Below are 27,206 nucleotides of genomic sequence, written 5' to 3'. Positions count from 1 at the left end.
AAATACAAGCACTAAGAAGATGAGGCCATAGACACAGCTGCCAGAAAGTGAAGATGTGACAGTGAACACTGAACAAATAAGATTAGAATTACAATTAGAATCAGAAATGACAAAAGAGAAATATGAACTGTGAGATGCAATATAAAAACTGATGGTGAGTAAAGCAAAGAATAAAAAATAAAAAGGGAAAGATTAAAAGGAAAACGTGACTATAAGTAGAGTGACCTTTATATTTACAGAAGGTACAGCAGAATGAACATGTGAGAAGTCTAAAAAACAGATATAAAATAGAAACAACTCAAGGCTTATATAATTAGTCTATAAAGCTAAGAAACACTGCTTAGTAATTTCTCGTAAGTGGAGCCTCTTTATTCTTTCTGGGATGTTGCAAAACTCCATTCCATCTCAAAGTTATTTTTAATGTAAAAATTTGTAAGAGTGAGCAATGGTATCCTAAATAGTTCTAGGCCTTGTAGAAATAGATTGTAAGAGACATCTGTGACATAGCTATATTCAGTACGATGTAGGGTCTGTTACAATGGGATGAAATGAATTTAGATTATTTCAAGACTAAACCTACAATTGTGAACTCTTTAGTACCATGAACCAAACAAAAACCTATTAAATATAGAACAAGAAGATTTTCATGAAAAAATAAACACAAACAAATCAGTATTTTCAAGTGTTTGAAATATAGGTTAACCTTTAAGAACTGTTTTATTCATTTTTATAGTCTCAATGTCCAGAATGCTTGATATATGATTAAAAAAAGTAAAATTATACAACTAAATATTTATATAATTCATCTGTAAAATGAAAATCTGTTTTAACGTGTCATATTTCACAGTTAGGAGAATAAAAACCTCAAATCAACAAATTAACTTTACATCTTATAGAATTAGGAAATGAAGAACAAATTAGACTCAAACTTACCAAAAAAAAAAAAAAAAAAAAGGAAATAACAAATTACAGTTAAACAAAATAGAGAAAAATAGAAAATTTTTGCAATAGAAAAAAAAAAATCAACAAAATTAGGAGTAGCTGTTTCACTGAAAAGATCAACAAAATTGGCAAATTCTTAGACTAAGAAATGAAGAGAATAGACACAAACAGCAAAAATTGGAAATTAGAAAGGAGATACAACAACTGCTGCCACAGAAATAAATAGGACCATAAAAGACTAATATGAACAACTATGCCCCAACAAATTTGATAACCTCTGAGAATGGAGAGACACATCAAACCCACCAAGACTGAGTCACAAATACATACAACTTCTGAATGTACCTATAACTATCAGAGATTGAATCAGTAACTGTCCAACAATACCAGGGCTTCACTGAAAACTCTACCAAACATTACTCTTTGAAAAAACTAAAGACGACAGAACACTTTCAAAATCATTATGATTTTGATAATCATAGTAATGCTAAGTAAGCATTACTTAGATATCAAAATCAGACAAATTTACTACAAGAAAAAAGAATCCCTAATAAATACTGATGCAAAAAAAATCAACAAAATACCAAGAAACAGAATTCAACAATGCATTAAAAAGAACATCCTTTTGTGATTTAAAAAAAGGCCAGATATGGTGGCTCGTGCCTGTAATCCCAGCACTTTAGGAGGGCAAGGTGGGCGGATCACCTGAGGTCAGGAGTGTGAGACCAGCCTGGCCACACAGTGAAACCCCATCCCTACTAAAAATACAAAAGCTAGCTACGCACGGTGGTGGGCACCTGTAATCTCAGCTACTCGGGAGACTGAGGCAGGAGAATCACTTGAACCCGGGAGGCAGAGCTGGCAGTGAGCTGAGATTGCATCATTGCACTCCAGCCTGGGTGACAAGAGCAAGATTCTGTCTCAAAAATAAAAACAAAAACACTCAATTTGCTAGAAAGATATGGAAATTACTTCAAAATAATGAAGGCCATATATAGAAAGACCACAGCTAATGTTACTCAATGATGAAACACCGAAAGTTTTCCCTCTAAGATCACAAACGGAACAAGAATGCACACATTCACCACTTCTACTCAACATACTATCAGAAGTCCTGCCAGAGTCAGCAATTGGGCAAGAAAAAGAAATAAAAGGTATTAAATGAGAAAAGTAAGAAGTAAAATTACTTCTGTTAGCAAATGACATGATCTTATACGCTGAAAACTCTAGCCCACCAAAAAGAAAAAAAACTGTTAGAATAAAGGATACAGGATATAAAAATAAAGTTACAGGATATAATAATAAAGTTACAGGATATAAAAACCAACATTAAGAGTTGCATTTCTAAATACTAAAAATGAAGAATCCAAAAAGGAAATTAATTTTTAAAATCCATTTAAAATGAAATCAAAGAGTAAAATACTTAGGGAATATTTTCAACAAGGAAATGAAAGACACATACATTGAAAATTATACAACATAGGCCAGGCGCAGTGGCTCACGCCTGTAATCCCAGCAGTTTGGGAGGCCAAGGTGGGGGGATCACGAGGTCAAGAGATTGAGACCATCCTGGCCAACATGGTGAAATCCTGTCTCTACTAAAAATACAAAATAAATTAGCCGGGCTTGGTGGCACACGCCTATAATCCCAGCAACTCGGGAGGCTGAGGCAGGAGTATCACTTGAATCCGGGAGGCAGAGGTTGCAGTGAGCCGAGATCGCGCCACTCCACTCCAGCCTGGTGACAGAGTGAGACTCTGTCCCTTCTCCCCCGCCCAAAAAAAAAAAATTATACAACAATGCTGAAAGAAATTGAAGATAATATAAATAAATGGAAAGACATCCAAGTTTATGAATTGGAAGATTTAGTATTGTTAAGATGGCAATACTACTGAAAGCAATCTGCAGATTCAAAGCAATCCCTATCAAAATCCCAATGGCATTTTCTACAGAAATAGAAAAAAAAAAAAATCTTAAAATTATTACGGAATCTTGAAGGACCCTGAATAGCCGTAACAATCTGGACAAAAAACAAAGCTAGAGGCCTCCCATTCCCTGATTTCTAAAGATATTGCAAAGCTACAGTAATCAAAACACTATGGTGCTGGCATAAAGACAGATATACAGACCAACTGAGCAGAAGAGAGAACACAGAAATAGGGAAAAGAGGTTCTTCAACAAACTGTGTCGGGAAATCTGGAATCTAACATGCAAAAGAATGAAGTTGGAGCCTTATCTTACACCATATACAAAAATAAGCTCAAGATGGATTACAGACCTAAACTTAAAACATCAAACTATAAAACTACTACAAGAAAACATAGAGAAAAAGCTTCATGACATTGGACTTGGCAATGATTTCTTGAATAGATCACCAAAAGCACAAGCAACCAAAGCAAAAATAGACAAACCGGGGATACATAAACTCAAAAATTTCTGCAAAGCAAACAGTAAACAGAGTAAAATGGCAACCTACAAAACAGGAGAAAATATTTCCATACCATGTATCTGTTATTTGGTTAATATTCAGAATATACAAGTAACTCCTACAATTCAACAACAAAAAATCTAGTTAAAAAGTGGACAAAAGACTTGAATACTCATTTTTCCAAAGAATGTATACAAATGGCCAATAAGCCCATGAAAAGATGCTCAACATCACTGATCAGTAGGGAAATGTGAATTTAAACTGTAATGACATACCATCTGAAACCATTAGGATGACCACCATCAAAAAAACAGAAAATAAGTGTTGGTGAAGATATGGAGAAACTGGAACCCTTACGCACCACTGGTGAAAACGTAAAATGGTGCCAGGCACTATGAAAACAACATGAAGGTCCCTCAAAAAATTTAAAATAGAACTACCTCCAGTTCCACATATAAAGAGCTTGGAAGTCACCACTCCATTCTAAGAGGTAAAAAATGACAAACTGAAAAACAATCAAATCTGAGATAGGATAAGTGAGGTCACAGGGCAAATAACTGCCTGTAAGTGAGAGCGAAGGACAGGTGAACACATAGCATCACCATTTATCTGAGATGAAAAACACAAGCAGAAACCTCCACAGGGTAGGAAATCCTGAAGTGTAATGGACAAATTGATGAAGGCTCAGTGTGGACAACTCCGAAAGCTAAAAACTCCACAGTTACCCAATTATAGGGGGACCCCTACAATTTTCTAAGTTTTACATCCAGGCAATTGACCAGCTTCTCACAGTAAATATAGGAGAAAAATTCTCAACCCTCAGCAGGGGAGACAAAGAGAAACGATTTTCAAGTACACCACGGTATTCTGGTCTTAACAAGGTTTGTCCTCAGGAGAAACTAACCAGAGCCTGACCTGCTGATGTTGTAGCAAAGCCAAAATGATGTGGGGGAAGAGAAATAACCCAACTCCACGCCATTATAGCTATCTTGTTCTATCTAAGGGAATGGGGGGGTGGTGTGGGACTGAGAAACACTTGTGAAGTTCACAGTCCAGAGGCATAAGCTCACTAAAAGACTGACCTAATCATAAGACTACAGAACTCTTCTCCTCTTCCTACACCTTACAACCACATTACTAAAGGTTCATTTACAACAGTTCCTTTTACCTAGTACATCGTGTCCAAGCTATCAATAAAAAAATTACAGGGCATAATAAAAGGTAAAAAACAAGCATCAGGACCAAATTCAGCAGGGATTTGGAATTATCAAACTGGGAATCTAAAACAACCATGATTAATATGCTAAGGGCCCTAACGAATTGACTAAACAACATGTTAAAAAAAAAAAAGGAGAGATGAAAATCCTAAGAAAGAACCAAAAGGAAATGCTAGAGATAATACAAAAACAAAAACAAAAAACAGAACACTGTAAGAGAAATGAAGAATGCCTTTGATGGGCTTATTAGTAGGCTGGGCATGGATGAAGAATCTCTGAGCTTGAAAATACATGCCAAAAAACTACATCTGGGCATAAAACGTTGTTAACTACAGAAATTCAAGGATAAGAAAAAAATCTGAAGTAAGTCAGAGGGAAAAAAATCACTTTACCCGTAGAGGAAAAAAAGAAAAAAAAGAAAAAATACGTGTGACTTCCTACAAGAAAAAGAGTGGGGTGAAATATTTACAGTGTTGAGAGAAAAAATTCATAAACCTAGCACTCTACCTTGTGAGATTATTACTCAAAAGTTAAACTGAAATCTACATATACAGAGCATCAAAAGAAGGAAACACTGAAAGTAAAATAAAACCTTTTATTTTTCTTATACTTAATTATCTAACAAATAAGAATTTGTTCAAAATAATGTCAACAATTGTACTTACGCATACAGACGCTCCTAAACTTACTTATTGGGTTGTGTCCCGCTAATGCCATTATAAAGTGAAAATATCACGAAAACACAACTTATCCAAATTTGTGGGATACAGATACAGTGAAAGCAGTACTTAGAAAGAAACATACAACACTGATGCATTTATTAGAAAAGAATGATCTAGGCCAGGCGTGGTGGCTCACGCCTATAATCCCATCACTCTGGGGGGCTGAGGTGGGTGGATCACGAGGTCTGGAGTTCAAGACCATCCTGGCTAACACACTGAAACCCCGTCTCTACTAAAAATACAAAAAAAAAATCAGCCGGGCGCGGTGGCGGGTGCCTGTAGTCCCATCTACTCGGGAGGCTGAGGCAGGAGAATGGTGTGAACCCGGGAGGCAGAGCTTGCAGTGAGCCGAGATTGTGCCACTGCACTTAAGCCTGGGCAACAAAGCGAGACTCCGTCTCAAAAAAAAAAAAAAAAAAAAAGAAACAAAAAAACAAAAAAGAAAGAAAGAAAAGAATGATCTAAAAATCAATTATCTGAGCTACCACCTTATGAAACTAGAAGAAGCAAATTAAATCCAAACAGAAGTAATAACAATTAGAGCAGAAATCAATGAAATTGAAAACAAGAGAAAAATCAAAGAAATCAAAAACTGGTTCTCTGAAAAGATCAACAAAATCAATAAGCCTCTAGTCAGGCCAACTAAGAAAAAGAGACAAAGGACAAAGTAACTAATATCAGAATGAAAAGAGTACACATCATTACAGATCTCATGGGCATTAAAAGGATAATCAAGGGATATTATGAACAACTTTATGGCCACAAATTTGGTAACCTAGACGAAATGAATCAATTTCTTAAAAGACACAATCTATTAGAACTCTAAGAAGAAACAATCTTGATTAAAAAGCATATATTATAGAAATTAAATATGTAATTAGTAATGTTCTAAAAGAGAAGGCATCAGACCCAGATGGATTCTCTGATGAATTCTACTAAACATTTAAGGAAGAAACGACACCAATTCCTTCCAATCTCTTTCAGAAGACAGAAGCAAAGGGGATGCTCCTATCTCGTTGTATGAAGTCGGTCAGCATTACTCTAATACCCAAACCAGACAGACATTATCAGAAAACTACAGACCAATATTGGTCACGAACAAAGATGCAAAAATCGTAAACAAAGTATTAGCAAACTAAAAACAACAAATTTCTCCACCAGCACAAAGTAGGATTTATCCCAGGTATGCAAGACTGGTTCAATATTGGAAAATCAATTAATGCAATTCACCATATCAACAGATTAAAGAAAAAAAAATCACATGACCATACCAATAGATGGAGAGAAATATATGACAAAATTTAACACCCACTCATGATAGAAACTAGTAAACTAGGAATAGAGGGAACACCTTCAACCTGATAAAGAACGTTTACAAAAAACATACAGCTAACATCATCTTTAATGATGAGAAACTAGAAACTTTCTCACTAAGATCAGGAACAAGACAGGAATATCCCCACCTCACCACTTCACACTGGAAGTCCTAGCTAATACAGTAAGACAAGAAAAGGAAATAAAGGGTATACTAACTGGGAACAACAACAACAAAAATGCCTTTGTTTGTAGATGAAATGACTGTATGTGTAGAACAGATACAGGAATTTGAAAAAAAGAAAAACAACAAAAACCTCCTGGAACTAATAAGTGATTACAGCAAAGCTGCAGGATGCAAGGCTCATATAAAAAAGTTAATAGCTTTCCGGTAAACCAGCAACAAATAAGTTGAATTTGAAATTAAAAACACAATACCATTTTACATTAGTGTGTCCCAAAATGAAATACTTAAGTATAGATCTAACAATACAAGGAAAAATTTTTTAGAACTCTGATGAAAGAAATCAAAGAACTAAATAAGGAAGAGCTATTCCATGACCCAGAAGAGCCAACTCAATATTGACAGAAAAAGTCAGATGGACACTACTGACTTCAAGATTTACTGTAAAGCTCCAGTTGTCAAGATGGTGTGATACTGACAAAAGAACTGACAAAACAGATCAATGAAATAGAATAGAGAGCCCAGAAATGGACCCACATAGTCAAAGGAGCAATGGCAGTATTTGACAAAGAGGCAAAGGCAATACAACGAAGAAAAAAAATAGTCTTTTTCAATAAACAGTGGTAATAACTGAACATCCACAAGCAAAAAAAAAAAAAAAAAAAAAAAAAAGAGTCTAGACACAGGTCTTACACCTTTCACAATAATAAACTCAAAAATAAGCCAGAGAATTAAAGGTAAAACTCAAAACTATAAAACTCCTAGAGGATAACACAGGAGAAAATCTAGATCTTGGGTTTGGTGATGACTTTTTAGATACGGCAACAAAGGTACCAACCATGAAAAAAAGAACTGATAAGCTAGACTTCATCAAAATTGTCTACTTGTTTCTTAAAAATTGTTGTGTCTTTTGCAAAACACAATGTCAAGAGTATGAAAAGACAAGCCACAGACAGGGAGGAAATATCTGCAAAAGACACATCTGATAAAGAACTATTAACTAAAATGTGTAAGGAAGTTGGGCGTGGTGGCTTACATCACAGCACTTGGGGAGGCCAAGGTGGGTGGATCACCTGAGGTCAGGAGGTCGAGAATAGCCTGGCTAACATAGTGAAAACCCATCTCTACTAAAAACACAAAAATTAGCCAGGTGTGGTGGTACACGCCTATAATCCCAGCTATTTGGGAGGCTGAGGCAGGAGAATCACTTGAACCCAGGTGGCAGAGGTTGCAGTGAGCCGAGACTGCGCCACTACACTGCAGCCTGGGTGACAGAGCAAGGGTCCGTCTCAATAGATAGACAGACAGACAGAGAGACAGATGTAGTGTAAGGACCTATTAAAATTCCACAAGAAAACAAACAACCCAATTAGAAAATGGGACAGCCACCTTAACAGACACCTCACCAAAGATACGCAGATGTCAATTCAGCATATGAAAAGATGCCTCACACATCATACGACGCCAGAGAAACATAAATCAAAATTATAAGATACACACCTATCAGAATGGCCAAAATTCAGAACAGTAATAACACCAAATACTGGTGAAGATGTAGAGCAACAGAAACACTCGCTCATTGCTGGTGAAAAATGTAAAAGGATAGAGTCACATTAGAAGACAGTTTGGACATTTCCTACAAAACTAAACATTTTTGCCATAAGATCCAGCAAATGCACTCCCTGGTATTTACACAAAGTCACTGAAAACCTAAGTCCATACAAAAACCTGCACACCGATATTTACAGCAGTTTTATTCATAATTAGCAAAATGTGGAAGCAACCACAACAATGTCCTTCATTAGGTAAATATTCATTCACAAACTGTGATATGTCCAGAAAATGGAAAAAGAGAGGTACTAACAACCTATGAAGACATGGAAGAAACTTTAATCCATATTAGTAAGTAAAAATAGTCATGATGAAAAGGCTATATACTGCATGATTACAAGTATATAATATGCTGGAAAAGGTAAAGCTACAGACACAGTAAAAGGATTGGTGACTGCCAAGGAGTGGGAGGGAACGAAAGATAAACAGGCAGAACACAGAGGATTTTGGGGCAGTGAAAACATTCTGTATGATACTATAATGGTGGATACATGTCATTATACTTTGTTCAATGCCACAGAATGTACAGCACTAAGAACGATCCCTAATATAAACTACGGACTTTGGGTAATTATGATATATCAATATAGGTTCATTGGAAAGACATGTACCACTCTGATGGGAGATGGACATTGACTATGAGAGAATCTATACATGTGTGGAAGGAGGTACAGGGAAAATCTCTGTACCTTCCTCTCAATTCTGTGAACCTAGAACTCCTGTTAAAAAAAAAAAAAAAAAAAAAAATTTTTTTTTTAAATAGAATACATATGATCCAGTAATCCAACACCTGGGTATACTCCCAAATGTGTTAAAAACAGGTTCTCAAAAAAATATTTGTACACCCATGTTTATTTCAACATTACAATATTCAAAAGTGGAAGAAACCTAAACATCCATCAACAAATGGTTAAAGAAAATGTGATATACATATATAACAAAATGTTATTCAGCCTAAAAAAAAAAAAAAGAAAGAAATCCTGTAATATGCTACAACACAAATGAACCTTGAGGACATTATGCTATGTGAAATAGTACAGTCAACAAAAGACAAATAGTTAATGATTCCACTTATATGAAGTAACTAAAATAGTCAAATTTTAGAGGCAAAAAGTAGAATGGTATTTGCCAAGGAATAGGAAGAAGGGGGAAAAGAAGAGTTGTTCAATGAATGTAGTTTCTGTTTTACACGATGAAAAAGTTCTAGAGATCTGCTGCACAACAATGTGCACACAGTTAACCACAATTGTACTATACACTTCAAATCATTAATATCATCCAGTTTGTTGTTTTTGACAATTTTTAAAAATCTACCCCATTTTTTTCTTTACCTCTTATATAAACTGATAAAAACCTGTTTTATCCTAATCAATTATTTCATGACTACTGCTCCCCAGAGAAAAAATGACATGTGAAATACTACTACTTATCCATCTCCTGGGTCTGAGCAGTACATGTCAGGAACAAGAGGGAACTGTAGCTGGAAGACAGTAGAGGAGCCGTAGGACAAGTCTCAAAGAGAAGGAAGAAAAGGCGCAAAGAAAGAAAACAAGTTTAAGATAGTAGGAAAGCATTCAAAGACTGCAACCTGAGATAAGGGGTTTTCACTAAAGGTTTTGGGGTAAAACAGTTTGAGTTGGCATGCCTGTAGACATGGGAAGCAGCAGTGATGCAGAGGTGAACATTACTGTAGATAAAACAGATGGGAATTTGAGTTGCTAGGGAGTGAGGGGTTCATCAGATAAATAAAGATGGCAGCAGATTTGGGCAAGAGTGAAGAAGAGTAAGTTCAGGTATCAGTCTTCAAAAACCGAGAAGAAACTGAGAGCTCACTAAAGGCAGACAGAGGATGACACAACCAGAAGGCATAAGCTTCAAAGGAGCAGGGATTTTTATGCTGAGAGAGTAACAGGAATAGTTCAAAGCAGCAGTGGAGAACACGAATAACATTCTGTGTGGGAGAAGAACACGTCCAGAGCTTACTGTACCTATAACCTAGCTTCTGTAACTGGAAATGAAGAATCTGCTCTAGACAGGTCATCACTTTTCACTACTTATTTTACTTGGCCTTCCTAAGAAATATAGACCTTTTGGAAATTATTGACTTTTGGGTCTAGGACACTATTTCTTGGTTTCCTCCCTTCTCTCTGGCTGTTTTTCAGAGACTTCGCTTCCAAATCTAGAGACATTTGTATTCTCCAGGGATCAGCTATTAGATACTTTCTCTTTTAAATTTCCCTTTGGACAGTTTCATCTTCTTTCAAGGATTGAGCAATAACTAAATGACTTCCAAATGTCTACTTCAGTATAAATTCTGCTTGTCAGGCTACATAAAATGGGCTCTTCCAGGAATTATAATGTTTAAAGAAAGAGAAAGCCACGTGATTTCAGTATGACAGAGATGACTACAGAGGAATAGCAATAAAAAGAGAGGCAACTTAGCAGAGGTGAATCACAAAAGATGACTAGGAGCTGATGACACTAAGGGTGGGAAGAATGTTTCAGACAGAGGAAAATGAGTAAAAGCACAGGGACATGAGAACATGGTATTATAAGACAATTCCAAGCACTTCAAGAGCCTAAAGTTCAAGAAAAGTTTCAAAAATATGAAAATGGAGAGGCAGGGAGAAGCTAGATCATGGAAGACCTCACTAGCCATGATAAGTAATTCTTTTTTTTAGCCAAAAGAGGAGTAATCTAATAAAAGCTAAAGACCTTCTCCTCATAAAAACACATGCACACTTCAGGAGTGCACATGCAGTCTTCCGGAAGATTCGTAACCCACTATATTCATAAACCATTAGAGAAGAACTAAAACACAAGGAGTCACTGAAGGGTTTTAAGCAGCTAAGTGGCTGATAAAATTTGCCTTTCCAATAACTGAAACCAAAGTGGGCAAAACTGGAGGCAAGCAATCCAGTTAGGTAATGACTACTGTAATAGTCCAGACAAAGAATGTAGTAGTAGCAAGAAAAAAAAAAGATGAAATTGACCCAGGAAGTATTTAAAATAAGTAATTTGTAAGAGGTAAATAAGCTGGAAAAGCTAGCGATAATGGGTAAGGTTTCTGGTATGGGCAACAAGATATGCTACAAGCTGAGATGTTAATAAAAACAAAAGTTCATCAGCATGTAGTAATTTATTTATATTATGTCACTGAATATTCAATTATGTTAAGAGGCAGACAATAGTTAAAAACAAAGAACTGGTGAATCAAAAAGTTCTGCTAATTTGGGGAAATAGCATCCCTTTTATTTTCATTAATCTCTTTTGGCTTTGATCCTCATTTGTAGCTGACAAGAAGTTCTATGTATTAAACTATTCTCATTAATGTGTCCAAAAATCTCTTGGGAATAATTAAGACATAAATTAATTCAAAATTCACATGATTACAAAAATCTCTCCTTAGATAATCTCATAATATAGCCATGTTTTGCTCATTCTACTTTGAGAAGATTCAGCCAGAAGCAGTTCATCCATTCAAGTATGTTCCCTTACATTTGAAACAGAAGATACAGGTTTATATGATGCTTCCTGTGGCAGAAAAGCAGGGCAGACTGTGACTCGTGTCACTCCCACACCCGATGCCTTTCATGGGCTCCTGTGTCTGTCAGAAGAAAGCAAAGGGCCTTAATACGGTCCTGGCTTTCTACATCCAAATGCATTTTCCACACCTCCCATCAGCTAACTCTACATTACGGCAATACAGAACTTCTTACTACTCAGTGGACTTGCTCTGCTGTCTTCTCTGATTACAGGTGTTATTCTTCCTGCCCAGAACACATTATTCTTAGTTATTTCCAATCATCCTCAAGGTTTCAGCTTATATATCACTTTTAAGATGATTAGGTATTCTTCCTCTGTAGTCTCATAGCAACCAGTACCTATTCTCACTATTATATGTTGTTAATAACTGACTATCAATTAAATGGGAGGCTGAGGCATATGACCCAATAACTTATTTACTGTTGTATCCTCTGAACCTAGCAAATTACAGATCCTCAATAGAGATTTTTCAATTTCTCTTCTGATACTGTCTAGATAACACTGTCAATTAAACCTACCTTCCTCTAATTATTCGACCTTGAAGGGAAATACATGTCAGAATACCTCCTGGTTTCTTCAGCATATCAGAAGCATACAAAAGGACCTTCTCAATCCAGAGACCAAGAATATGATATCAGAACCTATAGAAGAGGATTCTGAAAATACGAGAACCACTTATTTGATTGAAGAGATTTACTTCGGAAAATATTTCAAGAAGTTACTTGTCCCAAAATTCTCATAGATGTGTAAGTACACCGAAGTTAGAAGTCATATAGGCAATAAAAGCATCCAAGCTCTATTTCCATCATCTACTCTGATTAAAAGGCTCAACTCTCCTATCAAATTTGAGATAATCATGTGGATTATGCAGCACAGTGACTTGCTACATGTTCAATGCTCAAAAAGATGATAGGTGTTATTAGCCACATCCTACGGGCTGCGTACATACTTATTAGTTTATATATATACATAAACTGATCCTAAAAAATTCTTCCTACATTTCTGCAAGAGAATTAAAAAGGCAGAAACAAACATTTTGCATAAATTTACTAGCTTCATTCTTTCATGTAGGAAATAGTTACTGACTACCTTCCGTATGCCAGGCACTGTCATTAGGCTTCCATTCTAGTGGTGAAGCAAAACAACAAAGAAATCAATATGCAAGACGTCAAATGGCATTAAATCCCACGAAGAAAAATGCAGCAAGGTAAGGGGAATGCAGAAGATTGAACCTGATCATTCTTTGATGCAGCTGGTCAGGAAAAGCATCATTTGAGCAGAGAGCTCTTTCTGAATCAAGTGAGCAAGGAAGCCACATGGATTATCACAGAGAACGGTCGCAGGGTCACTGACAATAGTTATGAGACTTAAGATGACAAGGATACAGTCACTGTAGACAGAGATGAGCAAGTGAGGTAGAGAGATCACAGAAGTGAAAGGAAGCCAGTTCATACAGGGCCATGTAAATCTCCAGATTTCACTTTTAAGATGGGAAGCCTCTGAAAAGTTCTGAGCATAATAAATAACACGGTTTAACTCAGATTTTAAAAATATCATTCTGGCTGCTACTAGAGAATACACTGTAAAGTGTAAGACTCCTGGGAAACAATTTCTTTCTTTTGCCAAAAGATGATGCCTTTAAACAGGGTAAACAGAAGTATAATGGTTAAAAAAAAACATGAGGCATGGGTATTTTGAAGGTGTAGCCAACAAGATTTACCAATAATTTGAGTATGTGACATAGAGAAATTAAAAGATGCTTCCAAGGCTTTTGGTTGCACAGGAGGGAAAAAAAGTTGTTACTGACTGAGACGGCAAAAGATTATGAGAGACGTAGGTTTGGGAGGATGAAAATCAGGAGCTCCACTTAGGACATGTTAAGTTTGAGAATGAGACTTAACTGTTGGATAAATGAGTCTACAGTTCAGAGGGCAAGAGTTGGTGATGGAAATAGGAGAGTTGTCAAAGCGTAGATTAAAAGCTCTAACCTAGAGAGAAAGAATAAAAACGTCCCCAGGACTGGGTCCTGGGGCATTTCTGACATTTACAGTAAACTGAACATTTATTAAAACTAACTTGCTTTACTGAACCATAAATCACTTGCTGTATTTACCCCTGCTCCATTTATAGTTATACACCTGAAAACATAGCCTTAGTGTTAGAGGTAAAGAGTAAATACCAAACATAAAAAATCCAATCTGGTAGGGTGCGGTGGCTCACGCCTGTAATCCCAGCGCTCTGGAAGGCCGAGGCAGGCAGATCACGAGGTCAGGAGTTTGAGACCAGCCTGGCCAATACGGGCAAACTCCAAAAAAAAAAATCTGAAGTTACTGAGAAACTGATATGAAATCATTAAGAAAATTAAGGGGTCTAAATTAATACATACAACAAAGAGATCCCACAACATGGTTTTTATAAATTTAAACAAAATCCATGGCCAGGCACGGTGGCTCACGTCTGTAATCCCAGCACTTTGTGAGGCCAAGGCAGGAGGATTACTTTGGGGCCAAGACTTCAAGACCAGCCTGGGTAACATAGTGAGACCCTGTCTCTACAGAAAAAAAAAAAAAAAAAAATTAATGTTTTAGCCTGGCATGGTAGCATGTGCCTGTAGTCCCAGCTACTCAGGAGGCTGAGGCACGAGGATCACTTGAGCCCAGGAATTCAAAGTTGTAGTGAGCTCTGATCACACCACTGCACTCCAGCTCTGTCACTTATGACAAAGCAAGACACTGTCTCAAACAACAAGCAAACAAAACAAAAAACTAAAGTAAATCCAGGTAAAATAAACATACAAATAAATGAAAAGATCTGGGTTATTGCATTAGTTCTGTTTGTAGGCTTAACTACAAAATGGTGTCCAGTTGTTAAAAATGTTTTGCTTAGGAGTATTGATGTTTTTTTATTATGCTCTTCTACATTCTAGGAAATTGGCAACATTAAGAATTCCTAAAAACAAACAGGAGTGTTAAGTGTATAAAAATTATTATTTAAGATGCATTCAAGGCATTCCTTAGTTAAATTAAAATATCAAATGCATGTCAAATTACACACAAAAAAAGCATGCTTCAACAAATGTGGGATGTTGCCATTAATGGACAGTTAGTTCTCAGGTAAAACCAAGAATCCTTCATTACCTATTCTGTAAATTAGGACAAATACTATTAAGGTATTAGGTTGGTATAAAAGTAATTGAACAAACCCAGACCTACTCACCTCACTGAAAGTGCTGCCTGGCTATAGTCTCTAGATACAGGAATGTGAGAAATGGTAGCAGCCTTGAAGGTTTAGAGCTGTATTCTCATACCAATTATGGCTAGAAACTTAAACAGCTCTACTGAGACATTATGGGAGGTCTAATTTCCTGTTACTCTACTTTAACGCAGCCAAGTAAAACAGTAAGAAAGCTTGCTTAATTTGACAAGGACTGAATGCCAGAGTGTCACCTGGAAACTTGTGACAAATAATCATGCCTCACACATTCATCCTCGGTTTTTACTACCAAATGCAAGCTTCATCTATCCTCTTCCATTCTAAACTTGACTCATCCTCCTAACCTCTTCCAGAAAGATCTCTAGAAATCCAGAGTCTTTCTGAAGACCCACAGGCTGTCCCCTATCTTCAACTACTTTACATAATGGCCCCTCAACTTCTTAGCTTTCACGAAAGCCTGGCTCTTCCCTGAAGGCACGGCCTATCATGCAACCCTTTTATGTGACTCCTAAAACCCAAGTCCACCATTATTCTTCTAATACTCTGTATTAAAAATAAACAACAAAATTCCCTGTATTAAAAGCAAACAACAACAACAAACTTGTAATTTGAAACTCACGTCATTTAACTGAATGCCTTCTCTTTCTCTCTGTTCTGGTCAACTAAACCCACATATTTAAGCCTCCACTTTGCCCCCAGTTACATCATCAGCAAAGTGACTTCAATGTCCCTGTACATGGTTCTATCCCAATACTCTAGGCGCCCAAAATATCTGCCTTTCTAAATTTGAGATATCTTCACCTCCTCATTTCAGCAAATCACTCCCTTGTCTTTGTTAGACATATTAAAACCTCTGATAATGATCATCTCAGCTATCTTTATAACAGTTTCACTCATACTCATATCTCCTTTCACCTATCAAGACACCAGGTTTGGTGACAAATAAAAATGATACATATTTGGGAGGCTGAGGCAGGAGAATCATTTGAACCCAGGAGGCAGAGAATGCAGTGAGCCAAGATCATGCATGCTACTACACTCCAGCCTGGGCGACAAAGCAAGACTCCATCTCAAAAAAAAAAAAAAAAAAAAAAGATACGTACTTATTGTATACACATGATATTCCAAAATATGTATACATTGTGGAATGGCTAGATCAAGCTAATTAATACATGCAATACCTCACATACTTACATTTTACGGTAGAACATTTAAAATTTACTCTTAGTGATTTCCAAGAATACACTGTTACTAACTAGTTTCCATGTTGTACAACGGATACCTTGAACAAATTCCTCTTAATTGACCAACATCTCTGCAACCCAGTCCATCCACCCCCAGCCCCTGGTAACCACCATTTTACATCTCTGAGTTAAGATTCCACATTTAAGAGAGATGTAGTATTTGCCTGCCTTTGTGTGGCTGGCTTACTTTACACAATGCCCTCCAGGTTCATCCCTGCTGTCACAGATGACAGCATTTCCTCCTTTTTACGGCCGAAGTGTATTCCACTGTGTATATACCACATTTTCTTTATCCATGAGCGCGTAGGCTGATGCTGTATCATGGGTATTGCAAACAATACTGAAAGGAACACGGGAGTACAGGTCTCTTCAGCACACTGATTTCATTCTTTCATACATATATATATCCAAGTGTGACTGCTGAATCATATGGTAGTTCTATTTTTTAATTTCTAAGCAAACTTCATGCTACTTTCCATAAATGCTGTACTAATTTACATTCCTACCATGTGCAAGATATCTCATCTCCAAATCCTCATCATACTTTTAACAGCCATTCTAATGGCCATTTGAATGTCTTATTTTGAGAAATGTCTATTCAAGTCCTTTGTCCATTTCTTAACTGAGGTGCTTACTATTGAGATGTCTGAGTTCCCTATATATTTTGCATATTAATCCCTTAACAGATATATGGTTTGCAGATACTATCTTCCATTCTATGAGTTGTTTTTTCATTCCGTAGATTTTTTCTTTTTGCCATGCAGAAGCTTTTTAGTTTGATGTGATCTCATTCATCTTTTATTTTTGTTGCCTGTGCTTTGGGGTCATATCCAAAAAAATCACTGTCCACACCAATGTCATGTACATTTCTCCTATATTCTGGTAGTTCTACAGTAACAGCTCTTACTTTTAAGACCTTAATCCATTTTAACTTGAATTTGGTATATGATGTGACATACAGGTCTGATTTCATTCTCCTGCATGTAGATATTCCGTTTTCCCAACATCACCTATTGAACAGACTTCCCTTTCCCTGCTGTGTTCTTTGCACCTTGTCCAAAATCAACTGACAGTACGCGAATTTATTTCTGTGCTCTCCATTCTGTTCTATGGGTCGATGTGTCTGTTTGTTTCTTTTGTTTTGTTTTTGAAAGACAGGGTCTTACTCTGTCATCCAGGCTGCAGCGCAGTGATGCAATCACAGTTCACTGTAACCTTGAGCTCCTGAGCTCAAGCAATCCTCCTCCTTCAGCCTCTCAGGTAGCTAGGATTACAGATACACAGCACCATGCCTGGCTTAAAAAATTTTTTTTTTTTGTAGAGACAGGGTCTCACTATGTTGCCCAGGCTGCTCTCAAACTCCTGGTTTCAAGTAATCCTTCTGCCTTAGCCTCCCCGAGTGCTGGGATACATGTGTGAGCAACTGTGCCCAGCCTGCGTGTCTACTTCTATGTGACTACCATGCTGTTGTAATTACTGTAGCTTTGTACTATATTTTGAAATCAGATAGTGTGAGGTCTCCAGCTTTGTTCTTTTTACTCATGATAGCTTTGGCTATTTAGGATCTTACGTGGTTCCATATAAATTTTGGCACTGTTTTCTAGTTCTGTGAAATTTAACATTGGAATTTTGATAAGGATTGCATTAAAACTGTAGATTACTTTGGATAATAGAAACATTTTACAATATTAATTCTTCCAATCCATAAACACAAGATAACTTTGTTTATTTGTATCTTCTTCTATTTCTTTAATCAATGCTACATAGTTTTCAACTATTTGGTTAAAGTTATTTCTAAGTACAATTATCCCTCGGTATCTGCAGGATACTGGTTCCAGGATCTCCCATAGATACCAAAATCCATGGATGCTCAAGTCCATTATATAAAATGGTATACTATTTGCATACAACCTATACACATCCTCTTGTATGCTTTAAATCATTACTCAGTACCTAATATAACATAAATGCTACGTAAATAGTTGCTATACTGTAGTTTTCTTATTGTATAAGAAAACAGTATTTTTTATTGTTGTATTTTTTTTCTCAAACATTTTCATCCAAATGTGGATTCAATTTGCAAATGCAGAACCACCGATACTGGGTGTTTTGTTTTTGATACCTATCATAAATGGAATTGTCTTCTTGATTTCTCTTTTGGATAATTTGTGATTAATGTACAGAAATTCTACTGATTTTTGTAACTTGATTTTGTATCTCACAACTTTACTGAATTTGTTTATCAGTTCTGACAGTTCTCTGGTGGAGTCTTTAGGGTTTTCTATATACAAGATCATGTCATCTTCAAACAGGTGCAACAACATCTTCCTTTCCTACTGGGATGCCTTTTCTTTCTCTTGCCGAACTGCTCTCACAAGGACTTCCAGTACTGTGTTGAACAGAAATGGCAAGAGTGGGCATTCTCGTTTTCTTCCCAATCTCAAAAGAAAAGCTTTCAACTTTTCAACATTCAGTATAATGCTAGCAGTGGATTTGTCAATATGGCCTTTATTTTATAGAGGTATATTCCTTCTATATTTAATTTGTGAGAGTTTTTAGCACAAAAGAAAGCTGAATTCTGTCAAATGCTTTTTCTCAATTATCTCAATTATCTATTGAGATGATCATATGGTTTTGGCCTTTGTTCTCCTAATGTGGTGTATCACATCCTTGTACCCTTGCGGTAAATCCCATGTGATCACAGTAAATCATCCTTTTAATACACTGTTGAATTTAGTTATTATTTTCTTCAGAATTTCTGCATCTAAATTAAGAATACAGGTCTGTAATTTTCTTATCCTGGAGAGTTGTTTGGCTTTGGTATCCAGGTAATGTTCATCTCCCAAAATGAGTTTGAAAGTATTCCCCCTTCTTAAATTTCTCATAAAATTTTGAGAACAATTTGTACTAGTTCTTCTTTAAATGTCTGCTAGAATTCAGCAGTAAAGTCACCAAGTCTTGGGCTTCCTTTGGTGGGAAGTTTATACAGGAAGGATTATATAGGAAGGATTATAACTGATACAATCCTTGTCACTGTTCAAATTTTTAATTTCATGATTAAGCCTGGGCAAGTTGCATGTGTCTAGGAAATTATCCGTTTCTTCTATGGTAATCAGTTTGTTGGCATATAATTGTCCCGTCTCTTATGATCCTTTTATTTCTTGTACTTCTCTGGTATCAGCTGCAATGGTCCTCTTTCATTTCTGATTTAACTTGAGTCATCTCTTTTTTTCTTAGTCTAGCTAAAGACTTGTTGCTTTTATCATCAAAAAACACAACTCTTAATTTTTTTGATCGAGTTATCTTTTTCCTTAGTCTAGCCAAATAACCTGTCTTTTAAGTTCAGATTCTTTTGTCTGTTTGCTCAATTCTGCTTTTAATGCCCTTTTGCATTTTTCATTCAATTTATTGCATTTTCAGCTTCAGAATTTGTTTTTTACAAAATAATTTCAATCTTGAAATTTCTCATTTTGATTGTTTTCCTGATTTTGTTTAATTGTTTATCTGCATTTTCTTGAAATTCATTGATCTTCCTTAAACAATTACCTTGAATTCTTTGTCAGGCAGTTCATATATCTCCATTTATTTACGGGTGGTTCAGGCGCCTTATTGTGTTCCTTTGACTGGTGTCACATTTCCCTGACTGTTCTTGATCCTTATAGTCATGTGTTGGCACCTGCACATTTGAAGAAGCTGAGACTTGTTCCAGTCTTTGCAGAGTGACATTATCGGGGAAAGTCCTTCACCAGTCGGCCTGTCCAGAGATCATGCAGCCTGAGTCCACAGGGGCTGGCCTGGCATCCTGGTCTACTAGAGTGAGCCTGAACCTTGGGTCTGCAAGGACCAGTGTGAAGGCTGGGTAGGTGGGTGTTGGCCTAGAATTTGGATCACAAGGGGCTGGCCAAGTACTGGGTCTGAACCCTTGTTCTGCACGGATGTGAGGCCACAGGGGCCGATCTAGAGGGCAGAGCTACAGGGACCAGCCTAGCACTAGACAGGCTTGGAGTCTAGGGCTATGGGATCCAGCCTGGTGCCGGGGTGGGCCTGTAGGCTTGGTTTGTGGGTACTGGCCTGAAGTCTGGGACCATGGGGGCCCGCCTACCACTGAGTTTTACTAGGGCAAGCTCAACGTTAGGGTCTAAGTCTGGTGTACACTTCCCCTCCTTCAGGTCGACAGTATCTCTCTCCATGATGGGCTGTCAGGGATTGAGGGAGGTGTGATGCAAGTAATGTAAAACTGTCCTTCTTACCCTTTTCAATGTATCTTTTCTTATTTGTGTGGCACATTCAGGTAATCTCTCATCTGGTTTCTTAGCTCTTATATTTTTGTGTGTGGATAGTTGTTCAAATTGATGGTTCCACAATGAGATGAGTGCTGCAAAATGCCAGTCTGCCATCTTGCTGTTATCGAGACCTCAGGCTTTTCTTAAAACAACTCAACACTTTGGTCGTGCATCCCAACCTTTCCAATCATGGCCATCATCAACAGCATATGAATTCAAATACTCCAATGTTAACATCTTATGCACATGCCACTAGTGATTCTGTTTCATCAGCTCTGCTAATATCCAACCCTAAAATACCATGCATAATCTTCTGGCTATTGGAGAAAAGTCTTGAAATTTCAAGTGTGATAAGGTCTTTAATCTTAACTAGCCACTCAGTGGAATGAGATTCTCCTAATCTGATATGGTTTCTGGTTTCAGGTAGCCAGCCAAGATTCTCAGTAACTTTTGATCAACTTCTTCACCCATTCCCCTCAGTAGCTTCCTAAGTTTTCAGTCTTCTCAAAACCTCTAAACAAACCCTTTATTCCACAAAATATTATTAAAAAATATTTCATAAAGTTTCGTGGTCACTAACCTACAGTAAGATACTACCTTACACCCACTAGAATGACTACTATTAAAGTACACACACACACACACACAAATATGTGATGGGAAGGATGTCGAGAAACTGGACCCCTTGTACACTAGTGGTAGAAATGCAAAGCTACAATTGCTCTGGAAAAGAGTATGGCAGTTTCTTAAAATTTTAAAAATAAAATTACCATATGATCCAACAATTCCACTTCTGGGTATGTATGCAAAACAATTCAAAGCAGGGTCTCAAAAAGATATTTGTACACTCCTGTTCATAGCAACATTATCTGTAATAGCTAAAACATGGAAGAAACCTGAGTGCTCATCAACAGGTAAGCAAAATGTGGTAAGCAAAATGTGGTATATACATACAATAAACATTATTCAGCCTGAAAAAGGAAGCAAATTTTGAAACACGCTAAACATAGATGAAACGTAAGGACACTGCGAAGTAAAATAAGTCAATCATAAAAGGGCAAAAACTGTATGATTTGCACAAAAACTGTATGATGGTACTTAGAGCAGTCAAAATTAGACACAAAGTAGAATAATGGTTGTCAGAGGCTGTGAAGATAAGGAAATGAGGAATTATTGTTTAAAGGGTACAGAGTTTCAGTTCTGCAAAATAGAGAGTTCTGACGGTGACTGTGCAACAATATTAATATACTTAATACCACTGAGCCAAATACTTAAAAATGGTGAAATGGAAAATTTTACATTATGTGTATTTTACAACAATTTTTTAAAACTTAAATGACAAGTCACATGGCTGAGTCACATAAATTTGAGAAATACATTTTATAGTCATTTCTTGCAGATTCACAACATACACCAGCATTTAAATAGGGTTACAATATTTTCAGTAAGAATATCTTGATTTTTCCAACCTCACCCACAATTACAATTAATATCACACATCCATCTTAACTTCCTTCTTCTAATTTCATTAGATGGGCATCTTTCCTCTTATTCAAGGTCAATCACTATATCTGCATTTTTCTTTCTTTTATATTACCTGTATGAGAGATACACCTGTATTTTTCATTCCAATCCTTACTACCTTGAAAAACTTTGCTTTGATAATTACTACCTCTATTATCTGAAACATCTTTAGTCTTTACAATAAATTCACTAAAGTCTTACTTACTTCATGTTCTAAATATTTTTTAAATCCAGAAAAATTTATCTTGAATTCCTATTATACCACTGTCATTGTTAAGCTTCTCACTGACTGAACTACCTTACCACCACACGTTTCTCTTCAATCCTTTCTCTGCTGCAAGGTTATTAAAAATACACGTTTGACAAACTTACTACTATCTACCTACTGAGCAATTTCTTTGCTGACTCCCAAATACCTTTCTATCACATCTTATCTTCTTCATTTTCCTACCTCTCAGCTAGCTTATGATCTACAAGTCCTCAACTGCCTATTGCCCCTACTGCCTATGCTGCTTCTGAACTTTGGCTCATACTTCTGCCTAGAATAAGCTGGTCATGCCTCTACCTGCCTGATTCTCAGTCACATTTCAAGACTGAACTAAGCATTTCCTGGCCACTCTTACTTCCCTGCCATCTATACTGGATTCCTACTGCAAGCCTGGGTACTCACTCCAGTACTCCTTTACGTTACTATTGTATTCTGGATACCATTCCACCTCAATGACTGAAATTATTTGCTTCTGCATCTTTCACTCTGAGTATAATATAAATTTCTGTAGGGTGAAAACTAATTATTGTGCATCTCTGTATCTATAACGTAGTACTGATGCCTTAAACATGGTAGCCGTTGAGATTGTTAAACTTAACTCTTTCCTCAATTTCCCTATTTCCTTACAACTGCTACCAGGGAAGCAAAAAGACTAAGAATTCAGGCGTGTGCAATTATCTATCTAGTAGTAGAAATCCAGTAAACTGTTACCAAGGTTTAGAGTTATCTGGTAGGAAGAAAAGTAGGTATGTTCCTATGTCCCAATTTACTGCTAAAGGATTCCTTTAGTTTAACCAGAAATTATTTCCAAATAATGTGACATAATTTAAAGCAGTCTAGGGCAACTCAAAATAAGATATCACAGTCTCAACCAAGTTACACTTACATTCGGCTAGCTTCAATGTCGTCAGACTGAGGTTCTCCTGATCTGTAAAATGCAATTGAGAAACAGTTAGCAAAATATTCCATACTCCAAAAAAAGGTAGACATATTACTTAGGAAGACAAATTTGTAAACAAGATTTCAGCACTAAATAAAACAGTTTTAAAAATACAGACGTAAACATGAAAGAAGGTGGTCAGATCAAGTGGCCATACAACACATTTATTTTAATGGTTGGACTATCAAAAAACTCAATGCATGTTTTTTAAAGGAAACTGTAAACGCTATACATAGATACCAACAGACAAGCCATTATAAGCCATAATTATTCACAAAGTCAAATACATGTAATAAAACACACAACTATAAAACTTCCTATAGCCAAGTATTGGTTATCCACATTAACAAAGGTACTCACTGGTATTCACTTGCAGTATTAACCTTTAGATTAGTGGGTCAGTAAACTACTCCCTAGGCAGACCGACTAAAGCCTAGGCCAGCCATGTAGTTTTGTAAACGAAGTTTTATTGGCATGCAGCCATACTCATTCATTTAGGTATCATCTATGGCTGCTTTCACGCTAAAAGGACAGAGCTGAGAACTCGTGGCAGAAACCACATGGCCCACAAAACCTAAAATATTTATTTTCTGGCCCTTAAGAACAAATGTGCCAACCGCTACCGCTACTCTAGACAATGCAAACTAAAATCCAGTACCCTGGTAAGTTTAAAGACACTTAAATTAGATACAACATCCAAATGATGATTATCTTGGTTCAAAAATGAAATTGTTTCCCTAAAAATACACTTACTGTATGTATTACCTGTCAAAAGTGTATTACCTGAGGTAAAGTTTTGCACTGGATAGCTGTGAATTAACTTCCGTTTTAAATAGTTGCCAGTTACTTTGTTATTTCTAAATATACCACTGCTCTCTTATGTAGAAATATTTAAAATTCTAAGTCACTAAAAAGCCTTTCATTTTCATTTCACGAGACATGAATCAGTATTTCCCTATCTCTACCATGTCGTTAAAAATAAGTTCCTGTTACCCTATTCACTTTTATAAACAGCATCAGCAACAATGAATGATGTAAGGCGAGTCAATATAATACGGATTTCTAACACTTAGAAATTCCCAAACTAGATAAAATATGTTTTTTGAGGTCAAAAGCTAAATTTTCTAATTGGCATTACAAAGTCCTGATTTGTGAACTTCTCACTGACTTTAGGCTTCCAACTTTAAGCAACTCTAACAAGAATCAAAATCAGAGTCTCACACACACACTCTCTCTCTCACACACACACACACACCTGTTTGATAAATTTCTTAGCTTAAAAACAAAACAAACAAAAAACTTCACTTCTTTATCAGACTCTCAAAATTACCCTCACTGCAACTCATTCAGATTCCAAGGACAAGAATGGAAAAGAAAAAAAAAAAGACTCCAGCAGCTCAAATATTTATTTTAGATCTTCTTTGCAATGTATTTAAATTTTCAATTTTGCACAAAATTACGTAAGAACTAAAAACTGGGGCATGCTGGAGGTGGCAGTGACTTGGCAGTGACACAAATGCAAAAATTTCACTCCACCCTCTCCCCCAGGGAGCAAGCAAACCACCTATGTGACACACCTGGTCTCCACCAGCCTGTGGGTAAGTACCCCAAGATTGCTTCCAAACTTGTATCTCCCAGACAGAAGAGCTAAAAATTGATGATAACCCCATGTACCAGCTGACTCATTTTTGAAAGTGCGACCCTCCAGCATCAGATGTCATACTGTAAGGAGGCAGAGCTGGCTTGCAAAACAAAAAATAAACCTGCTGGCACTGAGGGAAGAGAGGCAGATTAGAAGCTTTCAAACACGTAGGCAGCAAAACTTTCAAAATTAACAGGGAAAGAGAAGAGAGGGGAAAAAATGAGGACATGATGATAGGAAAATAAAAATATTACTGCAAAAAGGTAAGACACAAGAAGGAAAACAAATCTAAGTCTTAGAAGTACAATATGTAACTGTTACAAAGTTTTGAGATCCTGCAATGGGATAGAATTTAAATACATTATCAAATGATAACTATATCTGTCTTCCCAATTTCTGTTTCCTAAGCAAGAGAATATGTGAACTTTGGCATCAAAATGTCACCAAACTGTAACATATTAATTACTACTTTTTACATATATTAAAGTAGGCTATTAAAAACCACTGATAAGACAAACTAAGTAAACCAATTCAGTATAGAAGAAGGACAAGGACTGAAAGATTATTACCTTAAAAATAAATCTGTCCTGGGTCTATTAAACATAGCAAAGTTGTTCTATTCAAATTGCAAATTGTTTTTTAATCAAGAGAAAAATGAATATATACAGAACTAGCAGACATTTTTCTTGCAGTGAATATTAATAATTTATGTCTGAATTTCTACTCATCCTAATAACAGTATATTTCTAGAATAGTCTAAATAAGTTACCAAAAAAATCCCAAGTTTAGAATTCAAACTCTCAAAACTATGAAATACGCCAGGTGTGGTGGTTCATGTCTGTAATCTCAGCACTTTGGGAGGTCAAGGCATAAGGATCACTTGAGCTCAGGAGTTCAAGATTAGCCTGGGCAACATGATGAAACCTCGTCTCTTAGCCGGGTGTGGTGGTGGGCGCCTTTAGTCCCAGCTACTTGGAAGGCTGAGGTGGGAGGGTCACTTGAGCCCAGGAGGTCAAAGCTGCAGTGAGCTGTGATCGTGCCACTGCACTCCAGCATGGGCAACGGAGTGAGACCTTGTCTTGGAAACAAACAAACATAAACTATGAAATATATACCACCTAGTAATAGTTCCCAAGCTTGACTGTGGCTCCTAAAGAGTTTACTTATTCTTTTACTGCCAAGTTGCTGGAAATAAGAATCCTGTATGTGCTTGTAAATGCAGAACATATAATCTAATTCAAAACATATAACCAAAGGGAAATTTTTGTATTAAACTATTGACTTAGGTTATCCTAAAGTGTGTCAGAATAACAAGTCAGAAAATAAATTTTAAAACTGAAACAATAACCAAGTAACATTAGATAATAAAAAGTAAATCTTAGAAGAGTCTCAATTTTAGGTCTTGATTTGAATCGCAGAAAATATGATCACAAAACGCCCACTAATCTGAATACTGCAGCATGAGCTAGCAAATTCAAATGGTGGCTCACTTCCAATAACACTGGTGCAGCTTCTCCATCCTGCAAGCCACTCCTTTTACCTCCACTGTAACTCTCTAGGAGAGAAAAGTATACTAGTTTTATTAATGTCATAAAAACTTCTAGAGAAATGTTTAAAACGTTCACCACATAAAAGGCATACTTTAAAATACATATTAAGAAATTTTTCATGTTTTCTATAAGGTTTATAGTAAAATGTTTAAAACTTTGAAGGTTTTTGAGAAATACTTTCCTGTTCATACAGACAGGTCTTTGATAGTGGCTACTGATATTTTTAATAGAAAAAAGACACTAAAATATTTTAAGGAGATTAAATGAAGCAGGTCAACTCTCAGGCCCACTATTCTTAGCAATATTCCTGCCAACTATACATTGTCTTCATTTCTACAGTATGTATTTCACTTTACAATGACAGCCTTTTAAAGGCTGTAAAATAATTCAAAATTACCTTTTACAAGCTGTGGCCATTCGGTGACATCAGGGTGATCACAGCTTTGAGTCACTGATTAAAAACAGGTTGTCACACCAGTCTAGCTGCTACCTTGATCTGAGCGTAGGCTTAATAACTCTAATAAATTAAACAAACCTTTGGTTAGAACACTTTAATATATAAACCCAATTCATTGTTC

The 27,206-nt window shown here is 36.5% G+C and overlaps 2 protein-coding genes across 15 annotated transcripts in view; one reads left to right on the top strand and one right to left on the bottom strand.

The window, feature by feature from the left end:
- The window catches only part of UBE3A (ubiquitin protein ligase E3A), a 121,414-nt gene that overhangs the window by 64,605 nt on the left and 29,603 nt on the right, over positions 1–27,206 (bottom strand). For 5 of the 14 annotated variants that reach the window (XM_050797988.1, XM_050797998.1, XM_050797990.1 and 2 more), the window contains exons 3-4: positions 27,026–27,145; positions 23,383–23,424 (exon numbers count right to left, since the gene is read on the bottom strand). In XM_050797988.1, coding sequence (XP_050653945.1) covers positions 23,383–23,424; positions 27,026–27,045 — 62 coding nt within the window. In that variant the 5' untranslated portion in view covers positions 27,046–27,145. Of the gene's footprint in view, positions 1–23,382; positions 23,425–25,013; positions 27,146–27,206 lie in introns of those variants that run through there. The other 9 variants (XM_050797984.1, XM_050797993.1, XM_050797985.1 and 6 more) reach the window with 6 other exon arrangements.
- Positions 1–27,206, top strand: part of LOC126959065 (uncharacterized) — a 186,933-nt gene that overhangs the window by 146,481 nt on the left and 13,246 nt on the right. The gene's annotated exons all lie outside the window — the stretch shown is intronic.

Source organism: Macaca thibetana, chromosome 7 (genome assembly GCF_024542745.1).
Source record: "Macaca thibetana thibetana isolate TM-01 chromosome 7, ASM2454274v1, whole genome shotgun sequence".
NCBI classification, from domain to species: Eukaryota; Metazoa; Chordata; class Mammalia; order Primates; family Cercopithecidae; genus Macaca; species Macaca thibetana.
Note: the sequence above shows the minus strand (reverse complement) of the source record. Positions and strands in the feature narration are given on the sequence as shown.